Source organism: Hetaerina americana, unplaced genomic scaffold (assembly GCF_022747635.1).
Source record: "Hetaerina americana unplaced genomic scaffold, ioHetAmer1.1.p SCAF_3, whole genome shotgun sequence".
NCBI classification, from domain to species: Eukaryota; Metazoa; Arthropoda; class Insecta; order Odonata; family Calopterygidae; genus Hetaerina; species Hetaerina americana.
Window position 1 is genome coordinate 58,090,686 of NW_027286874.1, and position 27,825 is coordinate 58,118,510.

General features: G+C 35.2%; 1 protein-coding gene across 1 annotated transcript in view; it reads left to right on the top strand.

Annotated features, from left to right (window-relative positions):
- Window positions 1-25,044, top strand: part of Pdzd8 (PDZ domain containing 8) — a 57,101-nt gene extending 32,057 nt beyond the window's left edge. Inside the window, exons 15-22 of the mRNA XM_071587257.1 lie at window positions 2,079-2,436; window positions 4,966-5,088; window positions 5,181-5,345; window positions 7,078-7,395; window positions 18,352-18,501; window positions 22,352-22,579; window positions 23,760-23,945; window positions 24,949-25,044. Of these exons, the coding sequence (XP_071443358.1) occupies window positions 2,079-2,436; window positions 4,966-5,088; window positions 5,181-5,345; window positions 7,078-7,395; window positions 18,352-18,501; window positions 22,352-22,579; window positions 23,760-23,945; window positions 24,949-25,044 (1,624 nt within the window). The remainder of the gene's footprint in view (window positions 1-2,078; window positions 2,437-4,965; window positions 5,089-5,180; window positions 5,346-7,077; window positions 7,396-18,351; window positions 18,502-22,351; window positions 22,580-23,759; window positions 23,946-24,948) is intronic.
- The last annotated feature ends 2,781 nt before the right edge of the window (window positions 25,045-27,825 follow it).

The following is a 27,825-nucleotide window of genomic DNA, read 5'->3' on the forward strand; positions in this document are numbered from 1 at the left end:
TTTGTCACCTTTGAAAGGTGCAACAGAATTTAAAATACTAGAGTTATAATCAATCTAAAAGTATATCAGGAATAGGAAATTCTTCAATTTCATGTTGTGGATTCATATTAATAGCTAAGTTTAATTATAAGTCACTGAAAAATCTGAATATGTTAGCTCAATAATTAGGCAATCCAGATTTACCCAAAAAAAATAATTGTACACAATTCCATGGAAGTTTTCTCGGCAGACTGTTTCAGTCAAAATTTTAAATGCCTTTGAGATGCTTCTCATGTGGTGATATGGAAGTACTATAAAAGTGAATATCTTGACTTTGAATATAGTGAAGACAAAATTTTTGATTTATATTTGTCTCTCATAATAATGATATGCTGATTGATATAGAAACTAGCAATTTCTCAAAAAATATTTTTAAATAATATTCAAAGGTTGGTAAAACAGTAAATAAGCCAGGAGTATCCCTCTTTTCTTGTGTTCGTCATAACTGTTTTTTTGTGAAAGAGGAAATATTAAAATAAGAGATTAGATACTGTAGAATGCATAGTGCATTGAAGAATAGTTTATTTTAGTGTGAGGTGTTGGGTTGTATCTTTTTAGGCAAGGCTATGTTCAATCTTTGTCTATCCAAAAGGACACTGAAAAAGGCCAGTTAATCAGTAGACTACCAAAAAATTATTTTTTTTGGTAAACTTGGGCAGAAATTTTTTAATTGTGAAGTTTAGTCATTGCTATTTTGTTAATACATTTTTTGGAGTATGTAAGGAATTACTTCCTTCTCATTCTGATATTTTAAAATTCTATTTACTATGAATTTTGAGAACTTAAGTGAAACTGAATATGCACAAATTTGTATGCGATCCCTCGTGTGAAGGTTTGCACGAGTTTGTGACAGGCTCAAAATATAAATGGCAACAGATATTATTCAGTTCTTTGGGTACCTGAATGGTGTTTAAATAAGTGTTGGTGATGACCAACTCCTATCTCCTGCAGAATTCAATTGGTTTCTCCCTGCGGTCATTCATACTTAAACTGTAGTCCCCCACCTCATTACTAACTCTTCTTTTGCCTACCGTTGCATTGTAATCCCCCATATATATCAAATTTTTCCTTCTGGAACACCCGTGATTATGTCCTCTAATGAATCATATATCCTATCAACTTCTTCCTCCTTATGATTGCTTGGTGGCATGTATATCCGAACAATGACCAAGTTCGTCGGCTCTGCTTTTATCTCTTCTAGTAATATTCTATCTGCTGCATGCTCTATGTTGACTATGTGTCTTCCTTCCTTTTCATTCAATATTTTGGCAACCCCTTTTTGGCTCTCGTCCCATCTGGTGTTTATTACTCTATCACTATCACTCAAGTAATCCTCGCTATCCTTCCATCTCACCTCGCATTGACCTAAAATATCTACGTTTCCTCTTCCCATCCCTCGCTATATATTCTCTAATTTTCCTGTCCTCAAAATTGTCCCAACAGTCCAAGTTCCTATTCTAACTAATTTGGTCTTCTTCTTCTCTTGTGTCTTCTGCTGCTGTTGGTTTTCCTTTGCTAGGTTTTCATGAGATGACAACCGTGGAAGCTTTGCCTCTCCTGTTGCCGGGCACGACACACGGCCGATTGAGCCTAGTCCCGTTGTTGCGTGGACTCATATTCTCTATAGTGTCCATCATAAAGTTCTTGGGAATAATAATTGAGGTGGTTTCCCATTACCTTCCTCAATAGTGTTTTTAATGTGACACCATCACTGAATGGCCGCCCCTCTGGGGTCAGATGCCTTTGCAGCTACCTCACTGAGGAACAGACACTGCACTGACTACCTTTGGTCTGACTCCTAACTTTTCACCTATCTAGCATGGGTGCCCCTACCAGGAGCAATAATCATTGCCACCGCCAGTGCTGTTCTAGAAAAATATAATATATAAGAATATTTTAAAGCCATTTCCTCGTTATGTATCAATGATATTTAATAATGGCATTGGAAAATGTTTGTGTACAAATTTTAATTTGATGTACTTCTTTTTATAATTTCTCTTGTTGGTAGATGGTGATTTCTTAATTCTTACTATTTGAAGGTACAATGACTGGACATCTCATTCTGGCTTTGATCCCAATCTTTGTTTTGGGGACATCCTTTTAACAGTGTCTATGACTACTGAGACTAAAACTCAAAGTGGTCAACAGTCTGCGACATCTGTTAAGTCATTTGCAAAACGAGGCTGGAGATCTAGAGCAGAAAAGGACATCTCAGGGACTGAGATGGTACAATTGAGTAAGGAATCAGGCACTGAAATCGAAGATGATGAAGTAGCTGACAAGATGACCAAAGACAATAAGGTTATAATGGATGACTCACCTGGAGACGGTGTGGAGCATGATTTTGTAAGGACCCAGTTCCATCGTGCAACATTGTGTGATTTTTGTGGGAAAAAGGTAGGTGTATAAATGAAAGTTAAACATTTCTTATGCTCATTAACAGAGGTATTATAAATATTAATTCATTGTGGTTTGAGTAAAAATTGATAATTGGTATAAATAATATAAAAACATTTTCTTACTCAAAGATTACAGGGTGCTGTTCAAAAATCCAGGCAAACTAAGCAATTTTTTTAAACATTTTTTATAACATAAATGAAAATGTTTAATACTAAACTGTTTGTATAATCATGAACAACAAATTTATACAAAGTATCCCATACTTGCTTGAATGACGGCTTCCATTCTCTGAAGCATTCGCAGTCTGGTTTTATAGTGCTACAGTCCATCTCAGTGAATGTTATTTCAATAATGGCTCTCATTGATGCAACATTTGGATTTGTTGGCGACCCTTTCGACCATGCCACAAACATAGTTATCCGATGAATTTAGATCTGGATTGTTGGGTGGCCAGAATTCTCTGGACCAAAATATTCAACATTGTCCGACAACCAGTTTTTCATAAAATGTCTCATATGGGCTGGTGCACGATCCTGCTGGAAAATATACAGCCTTCCAGGTGATACAGTTTCTGTCAATGTCTTCACTACATTTGTTAGATCATGCAAATAAACTTATTTGTTGATATTTTTCCCTTAGTTAAAAAAAATACGGTGACCTAACATCACCCTTTCTGGACATAACTCCTAGCACATGAAAGTTCACCGGAAATTTTGTCCTTGAAACAATAGGGACATCTTCAGGGTTATGGGCAAGCTAGTGGACATTCTTATGATAGGTTTTAGCATCCACAGTAAAAACTTTTCTTCAGTAAAAAATCTGATTCGTCCAGCAGCTTTGTCTTTTAAGGAATACAAAAACAGGTTGCAATGTTCAACTCTCTTTGCCCTAGCGGCTTTGGAATGCATCTATCTTATTTTAATTTTGTTAGACTTGTAGTGGAGGTCCTCCTCGATGATTTTATGCATATTCTTTTCACTCACACTGATAGCTGATGACAATTTTTGGATCGATTGCCCCGGATCCTCTAAAATGAGCTCCCGAGTCCATTGGATGACATTGGGTGTCCTGACAACATGCTCCTTCGAGTGAGTTTCACTCACCAGTGCTGTGAAACCATTGTTGGACTTTTCTGACTCATTATACTTTGTGACGACATCATATACTGTTGATCTCGGGTACCCAAAGAACCGAATGATTTCTGTCGCTAAGCAACCAGCTCGTACTCTTTCAGGAATCACAGCTCTTTAGTTATACTCCACACTTGTTCTCAGTATTGTGACAGTTTTGAGGTAATGATTGTTCTGTACATATGTCAAGCTTATTTGGGCACCAATGGTGACCTCTACATGTGATGTAAAAAGGTCCGAATTTATAATTGAATTTTGTCTGGCCGCACCCTGTATATTTTGTAAATTGTACCTAAGGGTTGTTCAATTAGGACTGATCATATTGCTTTCCATTATTCATTATACAAAAATTGAATTTTGTGTTTTATTTTTTTAGCTTAATGTGTAATAGTTATGTGGTACAAGTTTCATTAATTTTGACTACAATTGTGCTGAGATGCAGCCATTGCAAGTTGAAGCATTTTCAATTCAGCCTAGAGCAGCAATGGAAGTACATACAACAAACATTATGGTGCATTGAAATGTTGCTTTCACTTGAAGAATAATTAACTGAGGCATATATAATAATACGGGAGTTTTATAGAGAGTGTGTTCGTCCATATAACACAGCTAGAAGATGGTTTTAAATGATTAAAGAGGGAAGACAGGGGGCTAGATAAATTGTCAGCCTTGGTTGAGTATTTGTTCTGGTGAAAAGAAAATTTCAATATAATATAATACGATACAAGTATTGATGATTGCATGTCATCTCAATCATTATCATGGGGAGGCTAAATATGTTTCAATTTGCAATGGCTGCCACTGACATAATATTGAAGTCAAACCAATCAAACTTTTGCACATCACATATCTCAAATACATATCAATAGGTAATTACAAAATTATCTGTGGAAGGATCCATAGGTTGCTTTCATCATACTTCTTCAATATAATCCATTAAAAATCCCTTTGCATGTGTAAATATATTAAGTAGAGTTATGTTGAAATAACACAGTTTCAGGGGTAACATGGTGGAAATCTTTGATGATGAAAGAAGACACTTTGCTTTTCCACATAGGTTTCATTACAGCATAACACCTTCAGGTGACCTGAAAATAAAAATATTTAAATTGGAAAAGCAAATTGTCGTCTTTCATCATAGAGTTATGCTTATACATTTGGGTATTTTTTCCCATGCCCTTATAATGGAAACTTGAAAGAAAACTTAAGAAATAATAGCCTTATTCAGCTGCCTTTCCCCAAATTCAATTTGAGAATTACAATATAAATGCATTCTTTTTCATATGTTCTTTTACTAAAAGAGCAAACAAAGATACATTAGACAAAAAATATTTCAATGTAAGATGTATTTTTTATGAGGATCACATTTTCCATGGCATTCATCTAATTTTTTTAGATATGGCTGAAAGATGCGGATAGGTGCCGTCGTTGCTCCATGGTTTGTCACAAAAAATGTGTTGCTAAGTGCAAATCTGGGAGCAGATGTCCTTCGGGAGGTCAAAGGGTGTCTTCAATGCTTGTAAGCTTTGCCTTTGTCAATATGATATTCTCATAAATGTACTCATTTTCAGCCATTTTTTTGTAATCTGGTGCCTATAAATATTTCAACAGACACCAGAAATTGTCACTACTGTGGAGGGACCTTCTGAAGAGGATGAAGATGATGATGGTGATGTGGAAGAAGGGATAGATGTGGATGAGTATGGAGTTGATGGGGATGGTCCAGGAACTGGTGCTGGGTGTTCAAGCCGCTCGTCAAACACTCCAACACCTCAGGTAACCTGATTACAAAAGTCATGAAGCATTTTGTATCTAAGAAACTCATTATAAAAAATTAATGTTATCACAAATGCAATTAAATGTACTCTTTTTTGACTTAATCCATTGAGTGCCTTGCAGTAATATATTGTCTATATGTTATACTGTAGTATGATATAAGTATATCATTGTCTTAGGGGCAAAATCATCATATATAAGATTTCTTAATTATCAAAACAAATTCAAGTATATTGAGCTTTTATTTCAAGAATTCCTCAAAGTACCTTGCGTAGTTCTAATGGGATTTTTCACATGTAATGATGGTATAATACTTTTGTAACATTCTTTATGTGTATTCTCCTATTACCCTTGAACTAATGAAGTACCTGTAAGTAAAGTATGATTCAACAACACCTTGGAGAAAATTTGATTTTCTAAACTAAAAGCTGCATAAATCTAAGCCCATGTGGCAACATTAGCACTACCTCACTGAGATCCAAGTAAAACTTGGAAGTGCTCACACTTATACAAGATAATAGGTGTTCACTAGGGTAAGCCTGTGGTGTAATGGAGGTAAGAATTGGTAGTGAGGGCAAGGGAGGATGAAAGGTAAAGATAAGAGAAACAAAGGGAGCATTAATGCCATTTCAGTGTCAAGGTCATCTTCATCGGGCAAAGAATGACTACTGAATGGCTGCACTCCAGCTTTAGGGGAAGTAAGATGGAAGGGGGAAAAATAGGAGGTAGAGGAGGGGACAATGAAAGCAGTGGGTTAAATCAATGAAGATAATCAGAAGAAGAGGAAACAATGGGGTTCAGGTCTGAATTTAAACTATTGTATGATTTGTGGTTTAAAATTCATTGGTTGGGGTCATCAAGGACAAATGTCTACTTGGCTCTGATCAACTATCAATCCTCTCAATTATCCTAGAAAATGTTCATTTAAGTTTTGTAATTTTGTTTACAAAGTAATTGATGATGTATTATAATAAAGCATGAACAGCACATTGTTTCTCTGTATCAATTAAAGGATCGTATAATTAAAAACCTAATACAAGTAGCATAAAATGCTATGCAATTCCAATCTCACTAATTTGCTGGTATATACATAAATAAATGAAATATTGACTATATGACCCAATAAAATTCTTGCATTTGACATAGTTGTATAATTTCAATTTTTTTTCTAAATACTAGATAGTTTTAACAATTAAAAATGCTCTAACTTGGATAGTATATTCAAAGACTGATCCTCAGTACTTATAGTATAAAACTTATTTCATGTACCAGTCACCTATTAATTATGTTGCTTCACATACCTCTATCATTCTATTACAATTTATTTGTTCTTTATATTTAAAATATGCAACTTGATGTTTTCAGCTGCTGATAAATGAAATAAGTTAAAACCAGTTGTCAAAATAGGTATTATGACATTGATTGGTGGTAATATGAAGCCAATGCCTTCCAACCATTGGCACATTCATTTATAGACATATATTTTGAGTTGTCACCATATACCCTTGTGTAATTTAATAATTTACCCAAGATGAATTCTGTGCTATGGAATTCAGTAGTACATATTATTATACTATTCATTGAACTTTCTCTGCAAGATATTTGTATGTGTCCTTTCTTATCCTCCGATCTATGCTGTTCTGTGATCATTTCCAAAGATCCAAACCGTGTTATATTTGGTGCCTCCTGAAATTTGGATGCCACTCATTTTAATAAATATTTCACTCACCAGAGAATCCGATCTGGCCTGGGAGGTCTGCTTGCATCAGTGGCTGCAGCAGCCTCACACCAAGCAAGTCGCGGCTTAAGGAGAGCTGGCTCAGCTCAGAACTTAGCTCCTGGAGGAGCTCAGGGAGGTAGTGCAGCAACTCCTGCGACAAATGCATCGCCTTCTCCCACAGCACCCTCGCCTCCATCCACCCCTGCACTTACCCTGTCTCCCTCCCCCAATTCACCCTCCTCAAATTCCACCTCCTCTCCATCCCTCCTCCTCCTCCTTTCCCGCTCCCTTCCTCCTTCCCCACAACATTCTCCCACAGCGAGCAGGAAGGTGAGCCCGTGTTACTTTTGTTTGGAAAGTGTCTCACATTGTGGCACTATGCCATTATTTTCCTCCTTTCCCATTTTAGTGCACCTTATTACAGTAATACATTACAGTTTAATTTTAGACTTAAAAATTACCATGCTTTTCTTGCATCATAATTTGTGTAAAGTTCATGATGCATTTATTTGAGTTTATCTTTGAAAATAATGTAGAGAATGGTATGGTAAGGAGGGGTAACTGGGCCCTAGTTTTAAATTGCTAGTGTTAATGTGTTTATTATCCTAACTTCAATGTGAGTTTTTAGAATTTTGTTCTAAGACCTACCAAAAATGCCCACAACTGCAGGAAGCTCTATAGCAAGTCCTATGTCTTAATTAATTTTCCTTCCCATACACACCTTTTATGAAGTTTATTTGATAAATTTTGCACTGCAAGTAATAGCCAATATTAATTAATTATAAAACAAGTAATAATTAAAGTTCTTATGACCTTTTTTGAATTAATCACATGTGGTATTTTAACTCAACCATCATGAGATATGGTAAACCTTGTAAACCCGGAACCACCGGCACCAAATTTATAGAAATAGTAGGTATACTGTATTTATTAATCACAAGCATTGTATGTTTATTTTAAGTTGAAGCAGTCAATTTTTTTTACCTAAAGAATATATATTTCAGTAGTGGTCCATTAACTCTCAACAAGATAACTGGAACGCCCTTCTTTATCATCCCATCTCATTCATTAATTATTGATACACAGTGGAATCTTGATTAAGAAACACCTTGCATAGCCAGTAATTCCCATAATAAGCAAATTATTTTGATCAAAAATACCTTGCTTAATGAGCAAATGTTCTCATAGCAAGTGGGATTCCCTGAATGATTGTGCACCTGCTACTTCAGGTTATGTTTAGCACTTGTTCTGCTAGTATCTTAGTGTTGCTAGTGATCACACATTTTTCCAAACTTGTGTTCAGAATTATTATTTGTGATTTTTTGTGCAAAGTTTGATAATATTTTGTGCAGAGTTTTATAAATGTCCCTGGAGAAAAAGCCACAAGGAAAAAAATACCAGTGGAAATGAAAATTCAAATCATTGAAAACCAAGAACAGAGTATGAGCGTGGGTGATCTAGCATGCACATACAATCAGTATGTAGTGATATGCAATATCCTCAGGACAAATATAGATGTTATAAAGGGAGTGACAAGAATATCTATGCTATGGTTACGTATTCTCAATGGTGTTGAAAGGTTGCTTTTCATATGGATAAACAAAAAGTAATGGCAATGTCACACATCAAGGATATTATCATTTTTGAAACGGCAAAATTGATTTTTGCCCACTTTGTTAAGGAGGTGCCAGGATCATCAATAGCCTGAGAAATATTTAAGGGAAACCATGTGTAGTTCGAGAAGTGTAAGAGAAGAACCAGTACCCATGGCATTGTGAGGCATGATGAAACAGCCAACCTTAACTCAAGTGTAGCTGAGAACTTTATCAGGGATTTCAAGAAGCTCATAGATTCTGAGGGTTACCTGCTACAGCTGGTATTTATTTGTGACTAGATGGGACTCTTCTGGATAAAGATGCCGTTGCGAACCTATAGATATGTAACAAAAGAGGAGAATGTATTGCCCAGCTACAGGTCAATGAAAGATATATGCCTATAGCCACTATTTTTCACCAATACAAGCAGCGATTTGAAAATTGAACCCCTGCTTGTTTACCATTCAGAAACTCCACAAGCATTCGAAAACCATTAAGTGAAGAAAAGCTAGCTAAAGTTGATGTGGAGGTTATGGCAAATGTTGTATTGTACAATGCATTCAAAGCTTCACCCTTATAAGGCTAAGCATGCTAAAATTTTATTCAATGAGAATGCTTATTTGCATTTTCACAAAATTTTGAAGCATAAGCAAAAAAATGTGACTTGACAGAATTATAGTAAAAAAGAATTAGAAATGTACCATAAATAATAAACTAATATGTGCATGAAAATTGTCCTGCTGTACAAGAAAGATTCCGGAACAAATTATGCTCAGTTTGCGAGGTTCCAATGTAGGTAAATGAAACATAAGTTTCCATTGCTATGAATATATGCTGGTATAAATAGTATCAATAATAGCTCATATAAATTAATTTTGCTAATTGTAATGAGTTAAAAAACTGTAAGCACAGTATCAAAAGATCAGTTTGATAAGTGATGGTAGAGTTCACCCAATGCTTAGCCTGACAGTATATGAAAGTCACACATCAGGGTATAGGGCCAGATCCTTTTCCTATGCTGGCTGTGGTTTCTGGGGAAGATCTGGTACTTGTAAAATCACGCAGCTTGGGTGAAGCTGAGGGTGCCCAGAAATCAAACTGGGGCCCTCTGGTCAGTAGTCCAAAACTACCCTTGGACTACTACTTCCCCACTGTAATGAGGCAAATGACTGATATTCAAGGTATAATTATTTATTGGTAACTGGTTAAATTATTAATATACTTTTTATATGAGGAACAAAAAAGGAAGACGGTAAATGGTGCAGATGGTGGAAGAAACTAAATTTATTAAGCCACTATCAACACCTTCTAAGGTTTGTTTTTATAATTTCCACCACCTCCTCCGTAAATCAAATATAGTTACCAAATGATCAACATTATAGAGAAAACTTAAGTACAAAACCAAAATCATGAGACCCAGTTACCCTGCAACACTTGAAGATTTCATGAAAACTGAATTACAGTTTTGATGTGGAATCTTCAATTTTTCTTCAGCAACACAACAAATACTATCTGTTTAATCTAGGATGACAGAAAAAATTCTTTTATCCAATAAAGTGATTGATTTTTGTACTTACAGCATTTTTTTCATTTCAAAATGTCAAGTACGTAAATAGTTACGGGTTAACAACTAAAAGCACTTTCATATCTCACCCTTCTACCATATGCTAATGGAGAGAATTTAAAAAAAGTTTTTTCTTAATGCTTGGCAGTCAGTTATATCAGCTAATTAAGTATGTTTTACATTCATATTCAAGTAAGAATATGATGTGTTGGCTCTATGGTCCAGTTAGCCTTTCTTACGATGCTGGCATGAAAATATACTACGAAGTGCAAAAGGCAGCTGTTATGCATACTACCTTCCTTGGCTGAAGATGTTATTTAAGTTTTACCATAAAGAAACCAATGCAAGTGATTGTACATCTTTTGAAAGATTATGTTATACATGCTGAGTCTTGGTTTGTGAAAGGTTTAATTAAGATGCTTTGAAATGCCATCATCATTAGGCAAACCTCATGACGCCAGTGTTACACACTTTTTCTCCTGCCCTACAATTTAAGGATTCACACTGAAATAAATTGTATGTAGAACTGCAAGTTTGTACATATGCCGCATGTATATACATAGTTGAATGCACAAATAGATGATGCATAAATTCTTTCAAATTACACTGGTGGCTTCATGGTTTTGGAGGTTAAAACGACCTGGAACAATATTATGCCCCTAAATATGGCATAAAAGGAATGATCCTGTACCACTTCATCATTAAATGGTCTTAAAAGTGATTGGATTTTTTTGTGAAGTCATCAAAATACGAGGGTAACTTGAAAAGTTCTCTGAATGGAATAGAAATAAATGACTTACCCTAGTGAAACTTTTTTATTTTTCAATGTAGACTCCATTTACATAATGCACTTGGTCCAGCGATGTTCCAATATCTTGATTCCATCTCAAAAATTAAATTCCTTTAGGCCTGCAAAATACCCATCTACTTTGGCTGTTAGTTTTTTGTTTGAAGAGAATCTCCATTCACGGGTAAAATTTTTCGGAAGAGATGGAAATCTGATCAAGCCAAATTAGATGGGTGTGGCAACAATTCATATCTTAGCTCATGTATTTTTACCATGACAACGACACTTGTGTGTGGGTGTGCATTGTCTTGATGAAAGATGACTTTCTTCCTTGGCAAACCTGGCCTTTTTTTTCGTATCTTTTGCTGTAGCTGGTCCAGGAGGTTAGCATAGTGTTGTCCAGTGATTGTTTGACCAATGGAAAGTTAATCTATCCACAGAATTCCTTTCGCATCCCAGAAAACTGAAGCCATCACCTTTCCAGCTAATTGTATTGCCTTCACTTTCTTCATTTTTCCAATGCTTTACCTGCTGTTTTGTCTCTGAGTTATAGTAGTGGACCTAAGCTTCATCTGTGTTTTCAAACTGGTGCAGAAAACTCATTAATTGCTCTTAAAACTGATGAAACATTTTTCAGAAATTCCCATTTTGATGCATTTGTGATCTTGCATCAAGAGTTGCGGCACCTATTTACCAGAAAATTTTCTCATATCCAATTCTACTGTTGAAATGTGATATGCCCATCCAGATGACATCCCTTTAGCTTCAGCAATTTCTCACACTTTCAGTTGGCGATCCTACATGACAATTTTATGCACTTAAGTAATGATTACTGAGATTATGGCACATTTTGGCTGACCACTACGCAGGTCATCATCTAAGCTGTCCCAACCAAACTTAAACTCATTTGTCTACTTGGCAACAGTTGAATATGTAGGAGCAAAGTCCCCTGAGTGTTCTGAAAGTCGGCATGAATTTCCTTAGCTTTCATATCTTTCTTTACAAAGTATTAAATCAATGCTCAAATCTCAATTTTTTCCATCTCCACAAATCACTACACATGAACAACAACAGAGAGGCATCTGCACCACAGATCTCTTCCCAGAGAACTGACAGGTTATGTATTTACTCATTAAGGATTACCTATTACTATGCAGGAAACTCATTGCACTAGCGCTGACATCTGGTGGTGATTCTGAGAACCTTTCAAACTACCCTCTCATTTACGTATATGAGGGTCATCCAGAATGTAATAGCTTAAAAATAGTTGCTACATTTTCTCTAATAGCAAAACATCTCATTTTTTCTTATTTTATTCACATGTGCTATTATTAAATACCTGTCATCACTCACTTTTCAAGATAAATGCCACTATAGTGGAAATAATTGTCATATGTTCTGACCAGCTTTTGAATACCATCATGATAGCTTCACACCACATTTAAAATTCCTGTGACTTGCATAGTGCCATCCTCTCAGAAACTCCTTCAGTTTCATGAATATGTGATACTCACTCTGATCAAAGTCCAAACTGCGGCCTGTATGGTCTAGAACCCCCCATTTTAATTCTCCAAGCAGGTTTTTGCCTGTTTGGCCATGCAAAGATAAGCATTATTTTGAAAAAATATCATGTCCTTAAACATTCCTTGATGCTTGTTTTGGATGCCTGTATGATGAATTTGTGCAGTTCCATAGTTTGTATCTACATTGATAGCAGTGCCTTGAGGTATGAGATCTGGTGCTAAGAAATATTTTCAATTCTTGAATACTGTAGCCAGGGTCTTCTTCGCAAAAAGTGTTTGTTTAAACTTGCATGGTTTTGATACTGAATTCAGATGATGCCACTCTAGTGACTAGCATTTTTTTTTCAGACGGTAATAGTTGAATGTAACAGTCTTGGGCTCTTTTAATAGTTCACACATGCTTCATTTCTTGTCACAATGTGGTCCATAAATTCATTGTCTTCTTGTGCATAATGTCTTCAAAGGATTAATGCGCTAGTGTGTCTTTTGTGGTAATTTGTAAGGAATCGTGGTACCCATCTCACAAAAATATTTCCTGTGCTGAGTAGTTATTGAGAACTCCTCACTCCATGGGCTCCAAAATGTTCATGGAGTTCATCAAGCTTAAAGTGGTGATCATACATGATGGAATAGTAATTAATAATCATTTGCACATGCCTTGAGGGGTAAGGGAATGAGTGATGGGTTGATCAGATTGCTGTTCATCATGCACATTTTTTCTCGCATCACCGTACTTCTATACTCAATGCCTTAATTGATGATTCATCAGTAATATCCATAGCCATTTCAAACAATCACAACAATGGGAAAACTCTCAGGATTAATGTGAAAATTACCATGAGTCAAGCCAGCATGTGACTGAGGTAACCTTACTAGGGTGCTGTTTGTTGATACTTGAGCTATCCATATTAACAATAAAATTTTATTGTCCATGGACCATACAAGTCATGTAAGTATAGGAGTCATCAAATACAAAGAAAGTGTAAAATACAGGTACATTTGGACACTATGAACATACTTAAAAAAGAGCATATACATTAAAGTGTGTAATAAAAACAAAATGTATTATAACTGTTTGTCATATTCATTCAATGAATAATAGCACTATATTAGGAGTAGCTCCCGAGTTTCAATTTGTAATTGAATTTAATTTAAGTCTGTTGTAACAACTCCAGTTTCAGGCACTATCTAAGTGAGACCTTTTGCCTTTAACAAGAAGCTTTTGTATACTTTTGTCAGATATTATAAGGTGCTCTCTTGATGGTATTCAATTCATTTATAGTACTATTTGCATGTTTCCTTGTTTCCCTAAGATTTGAATCTTTTCATAGAAATCAATTGAAGGAAACTTTCAAGGATCAATTATTGGTTGATATCTAAAACCCTGGCGTAACACCAGAAATGTTGCAACATCAAGCAATGTCAGTTGCTGATTCAGGTTATACTAATGTGTAGCTGTGGCTTTAGAAGAACAACTATAACGAAATTGTAAATTTATGAGCTACATGAGTCAATTTTATGATTTTTGGTTACATTTATTCTCATCAGACTAATTTTCTTATGTGTTCGCCAATGACTGCAGGCCCTTGGTTGACTGGATAACTTAAGTTTGATCATCTGCAAACCTGACTGATTTTATAAATTCCCTAATGACTGTCATTTCTATCTCCAGTTATTCCCATTCCTATTGTACTATTCCCTCTACATGTGTATTGAAAAGCACAGGCGACGAAGGGTATGCCTGTCTTAATCTACTTCCAAACACTACCCATCTTGAATTTCCATCCACTTCACTCACCTGAACAGTTTCACACATGTACAAGTTCCTAATGTAAGTCTAATATATTCCTATCTTCTGTAATACATGCTAAATTCTATCCAATTAACTCTGTCAAATGCCCTCTTGAAAAAGCAAACAAATATATCCTGATTGTATATAATCATACATAATCAGGAAGTAACTAAATGAGTGAGGCAGGAAAAATTTCTTGGTTGCGTTTATGTAGCTCAATTGGAAATAAACGATGATTAACCAGTAACATTGAATTGTGTGTAGGTGAGGACTCAGGAGTGCATGGGAGATGAGGAATTACTTCTTGTTGGCACCATCAGATAATCAAATAACTGAATGATTGGACTTTGATTAATCAACACTTTAGTGTATTAAATTGTGTGGTTTAAAATTTTTGGTTACATATACTCATTTCTTTGAGTTGATATAACTATTTGTTGCAGGTTTTTGATTAACAAATGGAAATACATAAGAAGCCCAGTGGAAAAAACTTTGCTTTTATTGCAGTAATTGTAAAATCTTAATAAAAAACTATAAATCTATGGGTACTGAAAGTGATTATGACTCATGTTAATTTTTCTAGAATATGATTTTTTTGTTAATCCACAAAACTTAATTGATGAAAGGCATTTGGAGATTGTGGTACCATCTTCAAGACAACCAAGCAATCAGAAATATGCTGGTTTCATATAAAACGTATATGTAATTATTGTTATGGTTAATTTCTATTTTCTATGACTTTCAGTTCTGTAGGAATATATTTTCCAACTTTAATATACATGTAGAACATGCTTTTATAAGTTAAGGGACTTGTTAAATTGCTAATGGATAAATTTTTGCATATTTCAAAGTTAAACACATTTTTAATTTAGATTATTTGTGTATCTGGTGATAGTTGTGACCTACTTCATGTACTTATTGTGACTGCACCTGCTATAAAATAAAATTTTGTAAGTCAAGACTTATTTTGGCAAATTTTGATGTGCCGTATAAAAATAGAATATGATTTCAAAACTGTTCATACATATTGCATACATATGTATGGGATTAATTTTTCAGATTGCTAACAACTCACTCCTTTATGAATAAATCAGCTACCATATTTCCCGGCCTTTAAGACCTGACTCTGATGCATGAGATGCACCCTGATTTTTCAGGTTAGAGTTTATGAAAATTACTTTGATGGGACAAAAAAGGATCAAAGTATTTTAATGTTAACACTAAATATGAAGAAAATTAAATAGTTACTTAAAAAAATTAGCAACTCAACTTATATCAATGTTTGTTCATTGTAGAATCGCAGAAATTTGCCATCACAGCTGCTAAATCATTGCCATGTTTATTTTCACTGGGGTTGTCTCTTTCATCTTACACAATGTCTTTTTCACCTCCATATTGCACATTGCTAATTTCACATTTTCAAGAAAACATTATTATATTCTCACTTGTAACGGGACTTTGTCAATCACAAACACTAGAAATCGACAGCCATTTCATTCTTTCCACTGGTATGACGTCATGAGTTCTTGCCTGAACACCTTTCTTTCATATTTAAGCGGCAGTCTCTCTGGAAGCTTTTACCATTTAGGAGAACATTTACGTAATTTTTTTACTCTTATCTATCTGTATTTACTATTTTATATTATCAAAATTTTTATTATATGCAACAATTTTATATGCCTTTATGGCTCTTTCGTGCTACGCAAGGTTGAATCCCTGTAGACTCAGAGTTTATTGGGAGAAATGTAAGTATATGAAATAGCAGAGGGGTGACATCCCTGTTATCCCAATGCATATTAAGTTTCACAGCAGTATCACATGAGAAATGAAACTAAATGTGCTGCATTGTATAAATAAATTATTTCTTGGGAATTTATTTAAGAAGCGCTTTCAATCAAATATCATAAGTCATTGCTTACGACTGACTCAAAGAGTGAATCAAAATTTGTAATAAAGGCAACCATTTCCTATGCCTGATGTAGGAAAAAACACTTGATAGAATTTTCCTGGCATATCCGCTTACACTTACAGGTCCAAATTATACTTATGTCCCCCTAGCCCATAAGATATAGGCTGATTTTAGAACACATTTTGGAGTAAACAAAGTCTGGTTTTATGGACTGGGAAATATGGTGCCTTAAATGCATTTGATATGTATTTCTATCGAGCCATTGAAGGCCATTTTATTATTATTGTAGTCTTTGAAAGTAAATATGATGTATGTATACATATGCATTTTATGATAAGTATTGGTAGTATGCACAACCACTGAGTACCACATCTGTTGAGATCTCTAAGCTGTTACATTGTCATGGTCTTCACTAGGGTTTCTTGCATTACTTAGTTTCTCAGACCCATTTTCTCAATGATATTCTGATTTCTATTGAGATGTCATGAGGAAAGCAATTCATGTACAGAGAGCTCTTTCCATCAGGTGGGACACCAAACTGTGAACTCCGTAATGACTTTTCCTTAGACATAGCTAATTTTGATTCCTGGAATCTCTTTACTTTTCCTCTGTGCAAGCCTTCCTCACCTATATCCCTCATGTCCACAACTTGGCAAATGGTCTCTGCAATGTGTCACCTTGTATAATCACTGCTAAGACTTCATTAGTGTGCTTAAAACTGAATTGCATTTCCCTACATAATTTGAAGTTTTGTATTAACAATTTCATAATATCCAGGATCAATGAATTTTTGGGAATATTAGTTTTATTAACAATTATGCGGCAATTGTGTTGATTGCAAATTTGACTAGAAATGTCACTGAGAAAGAAGATATTTATATTTTATGTTCATCATTCCAGTTAGGTTTGCATGCAGGCGAAGAACGTATCAGCATACATTTTTTTTCTAGTGATCAAAAAGTAAAGATTTTTTATTGCTGAATAATACATTTTTATAAAATTTATTTACCAAATCAATTTAAATTGTTTCTGGTCCTTGTATAACATACAGTGAAACCTAGACATCATGAATTCAAAAGAAGGGACCAGTAACAAATTGTGCTAAAAAAAAGCATTCCATTAAATTTAGGTTGGGAGAACTATTTTAAAAGTATATTTTCATGTTTTGTAAATGAACTATCTTAAAAGATCATTATAAAATAAAATATATCAACAATGATTTGTTTGTACAATCAGTTGCCATAAATGTAAATACAAAAGGACTGACTACAAAAAATTTTCAACACCTAATATGTGATGGTTCCCAATATTTGCGTATTTTTTTTGGGTAGTATTTCCAGCTTTTGCTTAATTTCCAAGGTTATTGTTTTATTTGAACCTTTTTAAAGCAATGTCAATCATTATTTAATAGAAGCAATAAGCTAACTTAGGTCAATCATGCTAAAAATTGTCAGGAGAAATGCTTTTCCAATACCTACTAAGCATAGAATCACAATTTTTAGCATGGTTTTGCTGAACTGCTAGTAATGTAGCTTTCAGTTAAAAAAGTCATTTAGTGAAGTTTTTATAATTATTTTATGCCCTTGGTGCTTTGACAGGCATATTGGTGCAGCAAATTTTGAATTATTCACATAGCTTTCACTAATTTTAATATAGTAAGTTGCACATTTATTATTTGGTAGATGCTGTGTAATTTTAACAGTTTTTTTTTACAAGCAATTAATAAAAATTCTGAACTGGCTCATCAAATCATGAATTATATCTTAAATTTTAATTTGCATTGAATCCCTTGGCATTATTTAAAGGGTAAGAATTAAAATCACTGAGCAAAGTTGGGAATCTCCACCAATCATTATTACTGCTTGCAAAGCAAAGCTGTTATCTTAGTATTACTCAGTATGTATTGGTCAACTAAAGTTGGATTAAAGAGGGCATTAATAATTATTTATTTATGCATTATAGCTTTCAATGTTGGCTGTTAATTTTTGTGTTAATGAGCTGAACTTGTAAGCATAAGAGCTAATAGCCTATCCATAAAATGCAGCTGTATTATTTCATTTTGGTATTATTTCATCCATATATGTACCAACCTCTCCTTTTTTTGTACTCCTGCTAGACATCTTTAGCCGAGAGCCCATTCCATCTCCCAGCAGCAATAAGGAAGTCCAAGGTGAAAAGCGATAGCTCTTGTGATGTAGCAACAACTGATTCTGATGGAATTGCAAATAACTCTCTGGATGAGACAACCATTAAGGTTTCTCTTGAGGTTTGGCTTTTACTCTATTATATGCTATTAGCATTGAAAGCTCAAAAAATATATATTGTCATGGAGTGAAGTTTTTAAATATGAAATTACCATTATTAAGAGCGTGGAGAAAAATGCTCATCCACCTGAAATAACAGATTGTCTATAAAAAAGTGTTTCAAATTCAAAATAATAGAAATTTCAAGTTTTAAAGCATATATTTTCCTTGTTTTAAATTTCCAAGTTGTGTGATTGAAGGATGCATTTTTTTAGGAATTATTTTCCTGTAATGAAAATGAAAGGTTTTTATCTAATCATAATTGTAATAAATAATATAATTCTTCTAATTTAAGACTTTAATTTTAAGCCCAAATCTTATTAGAGTACAATCATTTAAGTCTTACCTTTTTTAATGTAAATGTTTTCATATAAAGGTATTATCTCTAAAGGCTCTTGATTTTTATGCTGCAAATTTCTCCATGCTGTATTAAGACATTGGTAAAGAATAAGTGGATTCATTAGAAATACTTTTAAGGCTTCAGTGAAGAGAAGTTGAAGGGAATTGGGGGATAAATTCATATTATTAGGAAGCTCCTAGCTGATGTAACTAATTATATAAAAATGTTCAGCAATACACTAGAGCAATGTTGATGAACCATAGCATTCATTTCATGGCCGCATTTCCTCCTTTGTGATAGATTTCTTACTTAGAGGTTAGGAAAGGTGTTTCAATCTGCCATCATGTTTTGTGGTACATGAATTCTTTATGGGCCTACCATTCTTCTGATTTTTTGTGTTTTTTTGTGTGCACATAACCCCTCTGCTGTTGCTGGGAGCTTAACATAGTGTATTTTTCTGCTGATTTAAGTTTCAATTATTGTAAAAATATATTAATTTCATTTATCTGCCATGTTAAATATTTTTTGACATATTTCATGATTCAAATGAAATTGGCTTCTTTATCACCCTCAAAAGTACAAATTGCATTTATGGCATAAGTAATAAATGCCTTCTAATTATGGTGGAACTGCATGAATAAAACTGTAGGTCTGTATTTCTTTTGGCCTTTTACATTTTAGTCTACCACAATGTATGGTAAAACTTTCCAAGAATATATTTTAAAATACAGAATTTTTGTTTGTTGCTTTGGAGCCCATTCCATAGATGGAATTTCTGTCTACGTAACTGCAGTTTGGTCAGCTTTATTATTTTATTATCATAATTTGGATAGCGAAGTGTACAAATGTTGATTGATTAGTATTTAGTTAAATATATCTGCGAATATTTGACAATACTCTAGTCTAAAAATAAATAAAACCTCAGCAGGCAACCAACTAACATGTACAGGTAAATGAGCATATCACTTTTGAAATAAATCACATCCTATCTCTATGTTTCATTTGCTAACCATAGCCTCACTTTCCTTCAAATGCATTGATTAGGTGAGCTCAAAACGTTTGGGTGGGTCTAATTTCCAAATACCATTCACTTAATTTTTAAAGTGAAAATTTTCCATACTTATTTTTTTCCAGCTATCGTACAAACTAAGTACCATATAAGGGTAGAGATTGTTTCTTTGATATTGAATTCAAGATTTTACATTTTTGCATTTGTTACCATTTAAATTATAATTAAATGTTCAGGAAAATAGTTCATAATGTTTATTTAGGAAAAATGGTCAATCTTTGGAGATATTCAAATTTGGACATGTTTTACAATTTTTCACCCATGCAAATACAATGAACATCAGGCGCACACAACTTCTTCCATAGCCTCCAAACATTGAGCATTACCATGGCTCCCCAAGCCCAATAGCAATTGGGCCCCATATTTGATGAATAAGTCAAAATAGATTTGTTGAACATGATCCCGTCATCTAGTTTGAATATAATTTATAACAATTTGGTGCTCAGTTTATAAATTTCATGCTTCTTTGAAACTTATTTGACACTTGAGAATCTTTCATATTTTGTATTTCCACCTAACAGACCAATTATAAGGAATATATTTCACTGTCACAAATCTCTAAGGCCCAAATGGTGGAGGAAAATCCTCGTAAGCAATTGATCACATGACCTTGGAACAGTAGGTATAGGCATTACCTCATCTCCACTGAGACTGGTGGAGCAATGCCCACATTGCGCCACTGTAACATCATGCCTAATCCTCTTCTGTTATTATGGATTTATTCACAAATGCCGCAAAGTAAAGCCTGAGTCTATACATTTTGAAATGGCTAACCGTCAATGGGGGATTTACTATCATGAATACACAAAAAGGTGATACTCAATTATTATAAAATTAATAAAAGTTGTTGTTAGGTTGTCTGACTTTCTGCAGAATAAAAGACAAATGAATGATGATTTTGTTGAGTGGTTGAAGAACTGTAATTTTAAGAAACATCTGAAAAAGTAGTATGCACATATTTTTCTTACACTTATCCTAGTATTGCATAAAAATTAATGATAAAAAGGAGCCAACAATGTCCATTTTGTCTTCATCAAAATTTATCATTGCAACCATTAATGTCATAAATATAAAACAGCATATATCATTTCTAGTGAAGTGTACTTTCCCCCTTCATTCTGTCCACACTTTTCCACAAATATTTCGTGTTATGATTATTGGTTGATGACATTGGTTGTATGATGACTTTGTGGTTCTTAGACATTTTACATTTCATCATTCCTTCCATTTGCTAACTTAACATACAAAATATGCACATGTTATCTCTAAGGTTGATTATTGACTGAGTCACATTGACTTGTGTATGCTCAGTATTTCTCCTGCTTTCAGTGAACTTACTCAAGAGACATTGTTATGTTTTTGTAAAAAAAATCTCTGCTGGCAAGGGGAATGGTCTGTTTGGTCATTCAGCCGTTGCAGAAAGAATCGGAAATAGTGAAAGGTCCAGTTCATCACATTTTGTCCCCTCATATTTACTAGATCATAGGATATCTATAATGTCATCCTAAAAAAATTGCTGACACTTTAGGGCTTCTTAAAAGACAACTAACCAAGGGCTTTGTCTGGGTGCAGGACTTAGTATAGAGAGATGAATGTGAGAATAAGTGTCATAAGCCATTATATTGCTTGGACTAATATAACATCTAGATTATTTCTTTTGTTCTAATGGAGGGTATCTGACCCTGCTTCATATATTCACCTTTTTTGAATTTTTAAATCCACTTTAGATTCCATAACTTGCATACAATACCAGTCATTCCATCATAAAGATCAAGTTTGAATATTAAAATTTGGCAACATGCATGTTGAAGTAAAATGAAAATAGGTATGAAAACTGCAGACTGAAGTTATGTCTGTAGTTCTATGGGAGTATCAAAGTTTGAGAGCTTTCCATTTCCATCTCATTGGTTGATCTTTGTCGCAACTTCCGTAATGGCCATAGTCAAGTCACCATAAATTCTTTAGGAAGTGGGTAGTGCTCTAAAAGCTTCACATAATTAATATCTTGAATGCTTTCAAGGTAAAAATTGTTTTCATGGGTCATAGCATATGGCTTCTAATTTCACTTTAGATGGACCGTCAAACTATGTCTGCTAAAATATATGTTAAATTTTGTGACTATGGCTGGAGAACATAGGACTAATGTGATGTTATTACATGATTCTGCCTGAGAGGGATTGAAGTAATGAGGTTTTTAGTCTGTAAATCATTTCATGTATTTATATTTGCAAATATTTCTAAGTATAGTGCATTATAACAAAAGGTATTAAAAAGGCTAGAAATATGTATGAAAATATCCAATGCTGCATGTTTGTTATATGTGAAAATTCCACCTTACTTTTTGAAATTTCCTTTGTGGAATAAAATGCATATTGTGTACAGAAAACCATGGTATGTTTTTCAGAATGATGCACTGGGCAGTGAAAATGGAGAACTTCCTAGTAAGGTAGTAGTGGATGAGGAAGGTGAACTAGTCCAGGAGGCCATGGAGAAACTATTGCAGCAACATCCCCGTCTCCTGCTACAGTCAAGAGAAGATGAAGAGGCTGCCATGGGGGAGGCCAAAGCAGCTGGAAAGTCTCTTTTCTCTTCTCTTTCTCCAAAGAAGCGTCGAGAGAAGATAGGGAAAATGGTGAGAAAATGTTGCCATACAAGTGATTTGGCTTTGCTTAATAAACCAAGTCTTTAAAATACTTGCAAAGAAATATATGCCTCAATTTAACTTTTTGCCTTGGCCGCATCTTGTACATTCATGCTAAATTAGTTATAAAATAATTTCTTGAATTATGATGAGCTTTCCCATTACACCAAGTTCTGGTCACAATGATTTGGTATAATTATTGCTTTTTGTTCAGTGTTGCACACAGCATGGTGAATTGGAAAATGTATTTTTCCATTTATTGTCATATTGATCGCTCGGTCAGGCATGAGTTGTAGAGCATGGCCATAAAGATTTACAGAACAAAGAATTTAGAACACTATATGAAAATACACTAATTCGTTCTTCATTGAAACGTAGTGGTCAATCACAATTAAAATCCACTGAATAACAAACAAATAAGCCCTTTTATGTAATGCAGCTGTCAATCACAAATTATTACTCATAAACCCATCTGCACTTAAATAGCACTTGATTTATATCAGCTACCTAAGTTCAGTTTTAAGCACATTTACAGCCAGTTTATTTTTTATATGCATTGGCAATTTATTAAAAATAATTGAGGCTTAGTGAAGGGGACCACTCTTGGATATAGCACAAAATACACTGTGGGTTACTCACTGCATGCTTTGTCCAAGTGGACAAAGCATGCAGTGATGTTGACTAGGAATGTTGTTCTGGAATACATGATTGTCCATAGAGTGGGTGGATGAGATCCACTCCCAGGACAAGTATTCCAGATTCATGTTGAATTTCAATGTGATTGTGATTTATGAAATACCAGAGTGTAAGCATTAGTTTTTACCGATGATCTCTAAAAAAAATAATCAGCATGAAGTATTTTCATTGAGTTCTGAAACAAGGCTTAGTGAGCACCCTGCAATTTTATTTTTATTATATGAATTTGAATCCCATGCCTTCCTTGTTAGCAAACCTTGAATTATATTCACTGCCATCTTTCCTTCCTTGTGCCTCATAATTCGTCTATTTATCAAAACTTTAATTTTTGCTGTCTGCATATAGTAATTCATCTCTTGATTTTAGAAATAATTTGAGGACTTAAAACCTAGACTTATGTTCTTCATTCAATGCTAACACTTTTGACGTACAAATTGCATTCTTGGAAAGATTAATTTCAAGATAATTTTTCCAGATTGCCAAACTGGAAGATGCTATGGACCAGGAAGTAAAAAGTCGGCATGATGGGGGACCTGAAGGTGGTCGAGGCCAAGTTCTGTCAATTTTAATGTTGCATGCTTGTTCAGGATTACAGCATGCACAAGATGAGGAAGAAAAGGAGAGACAAAAGGAACTGCAAGAAGTAAAAAATGACTCTAAGGTTTGTTCATTATGTGTTTTTTACCATTCATTTACAGTGAAATCTATGCTAATAAATAAACAGCTGAGTGAAGTAAGGGTCCTTCTTTACATAAGTATTTCTTATTATGTTTACTTTCATTTTAAATCATTCTGTGATTAATATTTATTTTCAGCATCATTTCGCTAGTATCCATGAAGTACATTCACTTAATTTAGTGTAGGTACCGGATATTCATGTGAAATTAGCATCAGTTATGCAAGTACGAGTGTGATCTGAGAAGTTCTCAGTCTGATGATGAAAATGGCAATTATTAAGCTATTATCCCTTCTCCGTGTTCTCCCAAAAGTGCTGCAAAACACTCGGTTACAGCCACCATCGCTTCTTGATTAGATGAAAAAATAGTGTGGATGTTGCAGCTCTTCTTGGTGCAAATCCCTCAATTTTCCCATCACAAGACACTTTTGCAATCAGGAGCATTGTCCTGATGGAAAATGTTTTTTTTCTTCGATCAGGGCAATTCACTCTCTGACTATGACATCTGTCTGCTTTCATAAAATTTTGCATCCAGTTTCGCTAGAAGGTTAGAATTGTACTCCTCAGTTTTTGTTTTACCTTTTTGAAGATATTTGATCAACAGAATTCCTTTTGCATCCCAAAAAACTGACACCATGACCCCTCCTGCCGATGGCACCTTCTTTGTTGTCTTCGGAGCTGAAGATCCGACCTCTATCAACTCTATGGATTGTTGTTTTGATTCTGGTGTTTGATGGCAAATCAATGTTTCTACCATTATCATATATCAACACAGAAAATCACTCTTGTTTTCCCTAAAGCATGCCAAAGACTGTTTGGAATGTGTCATCTGCATGCGTTTTTAGTCCTCAGTGAGCACGCGTGGACCTGTGTTGTGCAAAGCTTTGTCATTTGCAATTCTTCATGCATAATGTAACCAACATGTTATTTTGATAGCTCTACAGCATTAGCAATTTCATGCATCCTTGTACACTGTTGATCTTCCAAGATCATTTTGTGCACTATTTTGATGATTGCTGGTGTAGCTGCATTTTTCAGATGTCCTTCACATGATCATCTTGGAGGCTTTCACCGCCATGTTTGACTCTGCCTCCCATTCCTTTATGGTGGGAATTGAAGGAAAAGAGTCCCCATACACATTTACTATCTTTGAATGCATTTCAGGCGGCATTAAACCTTATTTTATGAAGAATTTTATCCCCGCACAATACTTGATTTTTTCTATTTCTAACAACATATTTGCTGCTACTGATTCATAAGACTACGTACAGTGAACTGCTGAATGGAATGGCTTGGAATTCCTTAAGGGATCTACTCACAGTTGTGCTAAAATGAGAGAAAAAACATGAGTAATAATGCCATCTATGGGCAAGGCCAAAGAAGAGTTAATGCAGTGTTAATTTTACCTCATTATATATTCTTCACAAGGATCAATTTTATTTGTACCTATTTGGAGTAGGCAGGAAGTCAGAACTGATTAAAGTTATGCATGATATATATGTTAGCAGAGTATATTGTGACCAAGTGAAAACAGCTTGCAAATGTCTAGAAATATATTTTTAAAAGGCACTATCATTTTTTACTAAAAATGAGTTTCATAAAATACAAATACTTGTTAAAAATGATTTTGGATGTTGCTTAACTAAAATAGCACAGGCAAAGAATATCATCAATATAGCAGAACCAATACACCACATTTTCCTCATATTTATTGATAGTATTGAACAGATGTTCTTCTAATGAATTAAGGGAGAATTTGGCTAGGAGGGAGAAAGTGGGGAACTCTTAGCTAGATCATCTGCGTGGATGTAAAAATTATGGTGTGAAAATGAAATAATATTGATTAACTGCCATTTTAGTTAAAAAATACTTCAGAAAAAGTGAAAAGCAGTGGCTATAATGTTGCATCCCTGCATCTTCGCGTGGGATGTACGACAATTTGAAGTTACCCAGCGAGTCAAGCGGCTGTCTCACTGGTTATTGGGGGCTTGATTTAGGCGGGTGTTGGGAAAAATGGGGAAAATAAGGAGGAGTCCAACGACGCTCTGATTTTAACCCCAGAATTAAATGAGGAAAGAAACAAAAGTGACAATTACACAAGCCTTACAGTTGCACTACCACCAGAGGGGCCCAGCCCAACTGTATCACCCGATTATGGGTCCCAAACTGCCTTCTCAAATCCTAGGAGTTTCAGTCATTCATTAATCATTATCATGATGTGTAGAAGAAAGGGGAAGAAAACTCCAATGGCCGTAAGGATTAGTTGCCAATCTCTCGTCAGACCAAATGTTGTGTTGGTGTGACGGGAATCACGTCAGGGACCAACCACAACCTCTCGACCAGAATACCCTCTGTGGTGGTTTACGGGAGATTAATCCGCGTCAGGGACCAACACACAGCCACACGCACACTATCCTGCCTGAAATCCTTCACGAGGCTGTGAGACCCTGTCAAAGAATTTCAGATGGAGATGGAATCCTTCACGAGGCTGTAGAGTAGACCCCGTTAAAGATTCCAGGATATTCTCAAGCACACACACTGTGGCGGTTTACGGGAGATTAATCCGCGTCAGGGACCAACACACAGCCACACGCACACTATCCTGTCTGAAATCCTTCACGAGGCTGTGAGACCCTGTTAAAGAATTTCAGATGGAGATGGAATCCTTCACGAGGCTGTAGAGTAGACCCCGTTAAAGATTCCAGGATATTCTCAAGCACACACTCTGTGGATGGCACAGACCAAACACACACACAAGCACTCGAGAAACGCACACACACTCAAAAGGGCCCAACTTCTGGGAGAATCTGGACACAGGTAAAAAGCAACTAGGAAGTGCGTCGAACACGCGTGTTTCGGCCACAAAGTGGCCCCTCTTCAGCGAACCGAAGGGAAAACACCTCCAACACAAGGTTGAAAGTAAACAACCGTAGACAAACGTCATATTTATATAGAGACTGTGGGAGTTGGGGGGACCAATCGAAATAGGTGGAAGATGGAAAGGGGAGGGGTACTTTAAACGTATTGGTGAAGAGGAAGGAGGGGGGGGGGGGGGGGAGGAGGAAAAACAGATACCAAGGGACTGAGTGGAACGGGAAGGAGTAATTATTGAAGGAGAAGGGGGGGGGAAGAGGGGGGGGGGGTTGGGTAAAAGTGAAAGGTATCCGAGTAACGGATTATGAAGGGGAATTGGGGGGGGGGTTTAAACATATTTCCGTTGGACCATAGTCCAACGGAAATATGTTTCAAAACTAGAGAAGTCATTTCAAAAGGGAATAAAGTGGGGAGAATGGAATCGGCCCTTTATCGTTGTTGACAACCACATTTCTAAATTTGTGTATGAAAATGCTTTCGTATGCGTCTAAAAGGTGGTGGGGGTCTGTTTGATCAACTTCAATTCCTTTTCTGATGTTTTATGGTCTTCCTTGAGTAAGTGTAGGGCAATGCTCGATTTATCTGATCTGTTGTATCTGTAATGGGCCATATGTTCTTTGAATCTAGTTTTAATATTCCTCCGCGTCTGGCCGATGTAAGTTGAATCGCAGGAGGAGCAGTTTATTTTGTAAATGCCGGACTTGTTTGAGGCGTCGATTTTGTCCTTAGTGTTGCCTAATAGATGTTTTAGTTTGTTGGTGCTGCTAAATGATATATTAGTGTCAACGGTTTTAAAAATCTTTCCTAGCCCTTTTGTTAAATGTGGGTGGAACGGCAGTTTTGATATACCGCGGGGTTTTATGTTGTGTGAGGGTGGTCGTGTTTTGAACTAGTTTAGTTTAACAAAAGGGCTAGGAAAGATTTTTAAAACCGTTGACACTAATATATCATTTAGCAGCACCAACAAACTAAAACATCTATTAGGCAACAC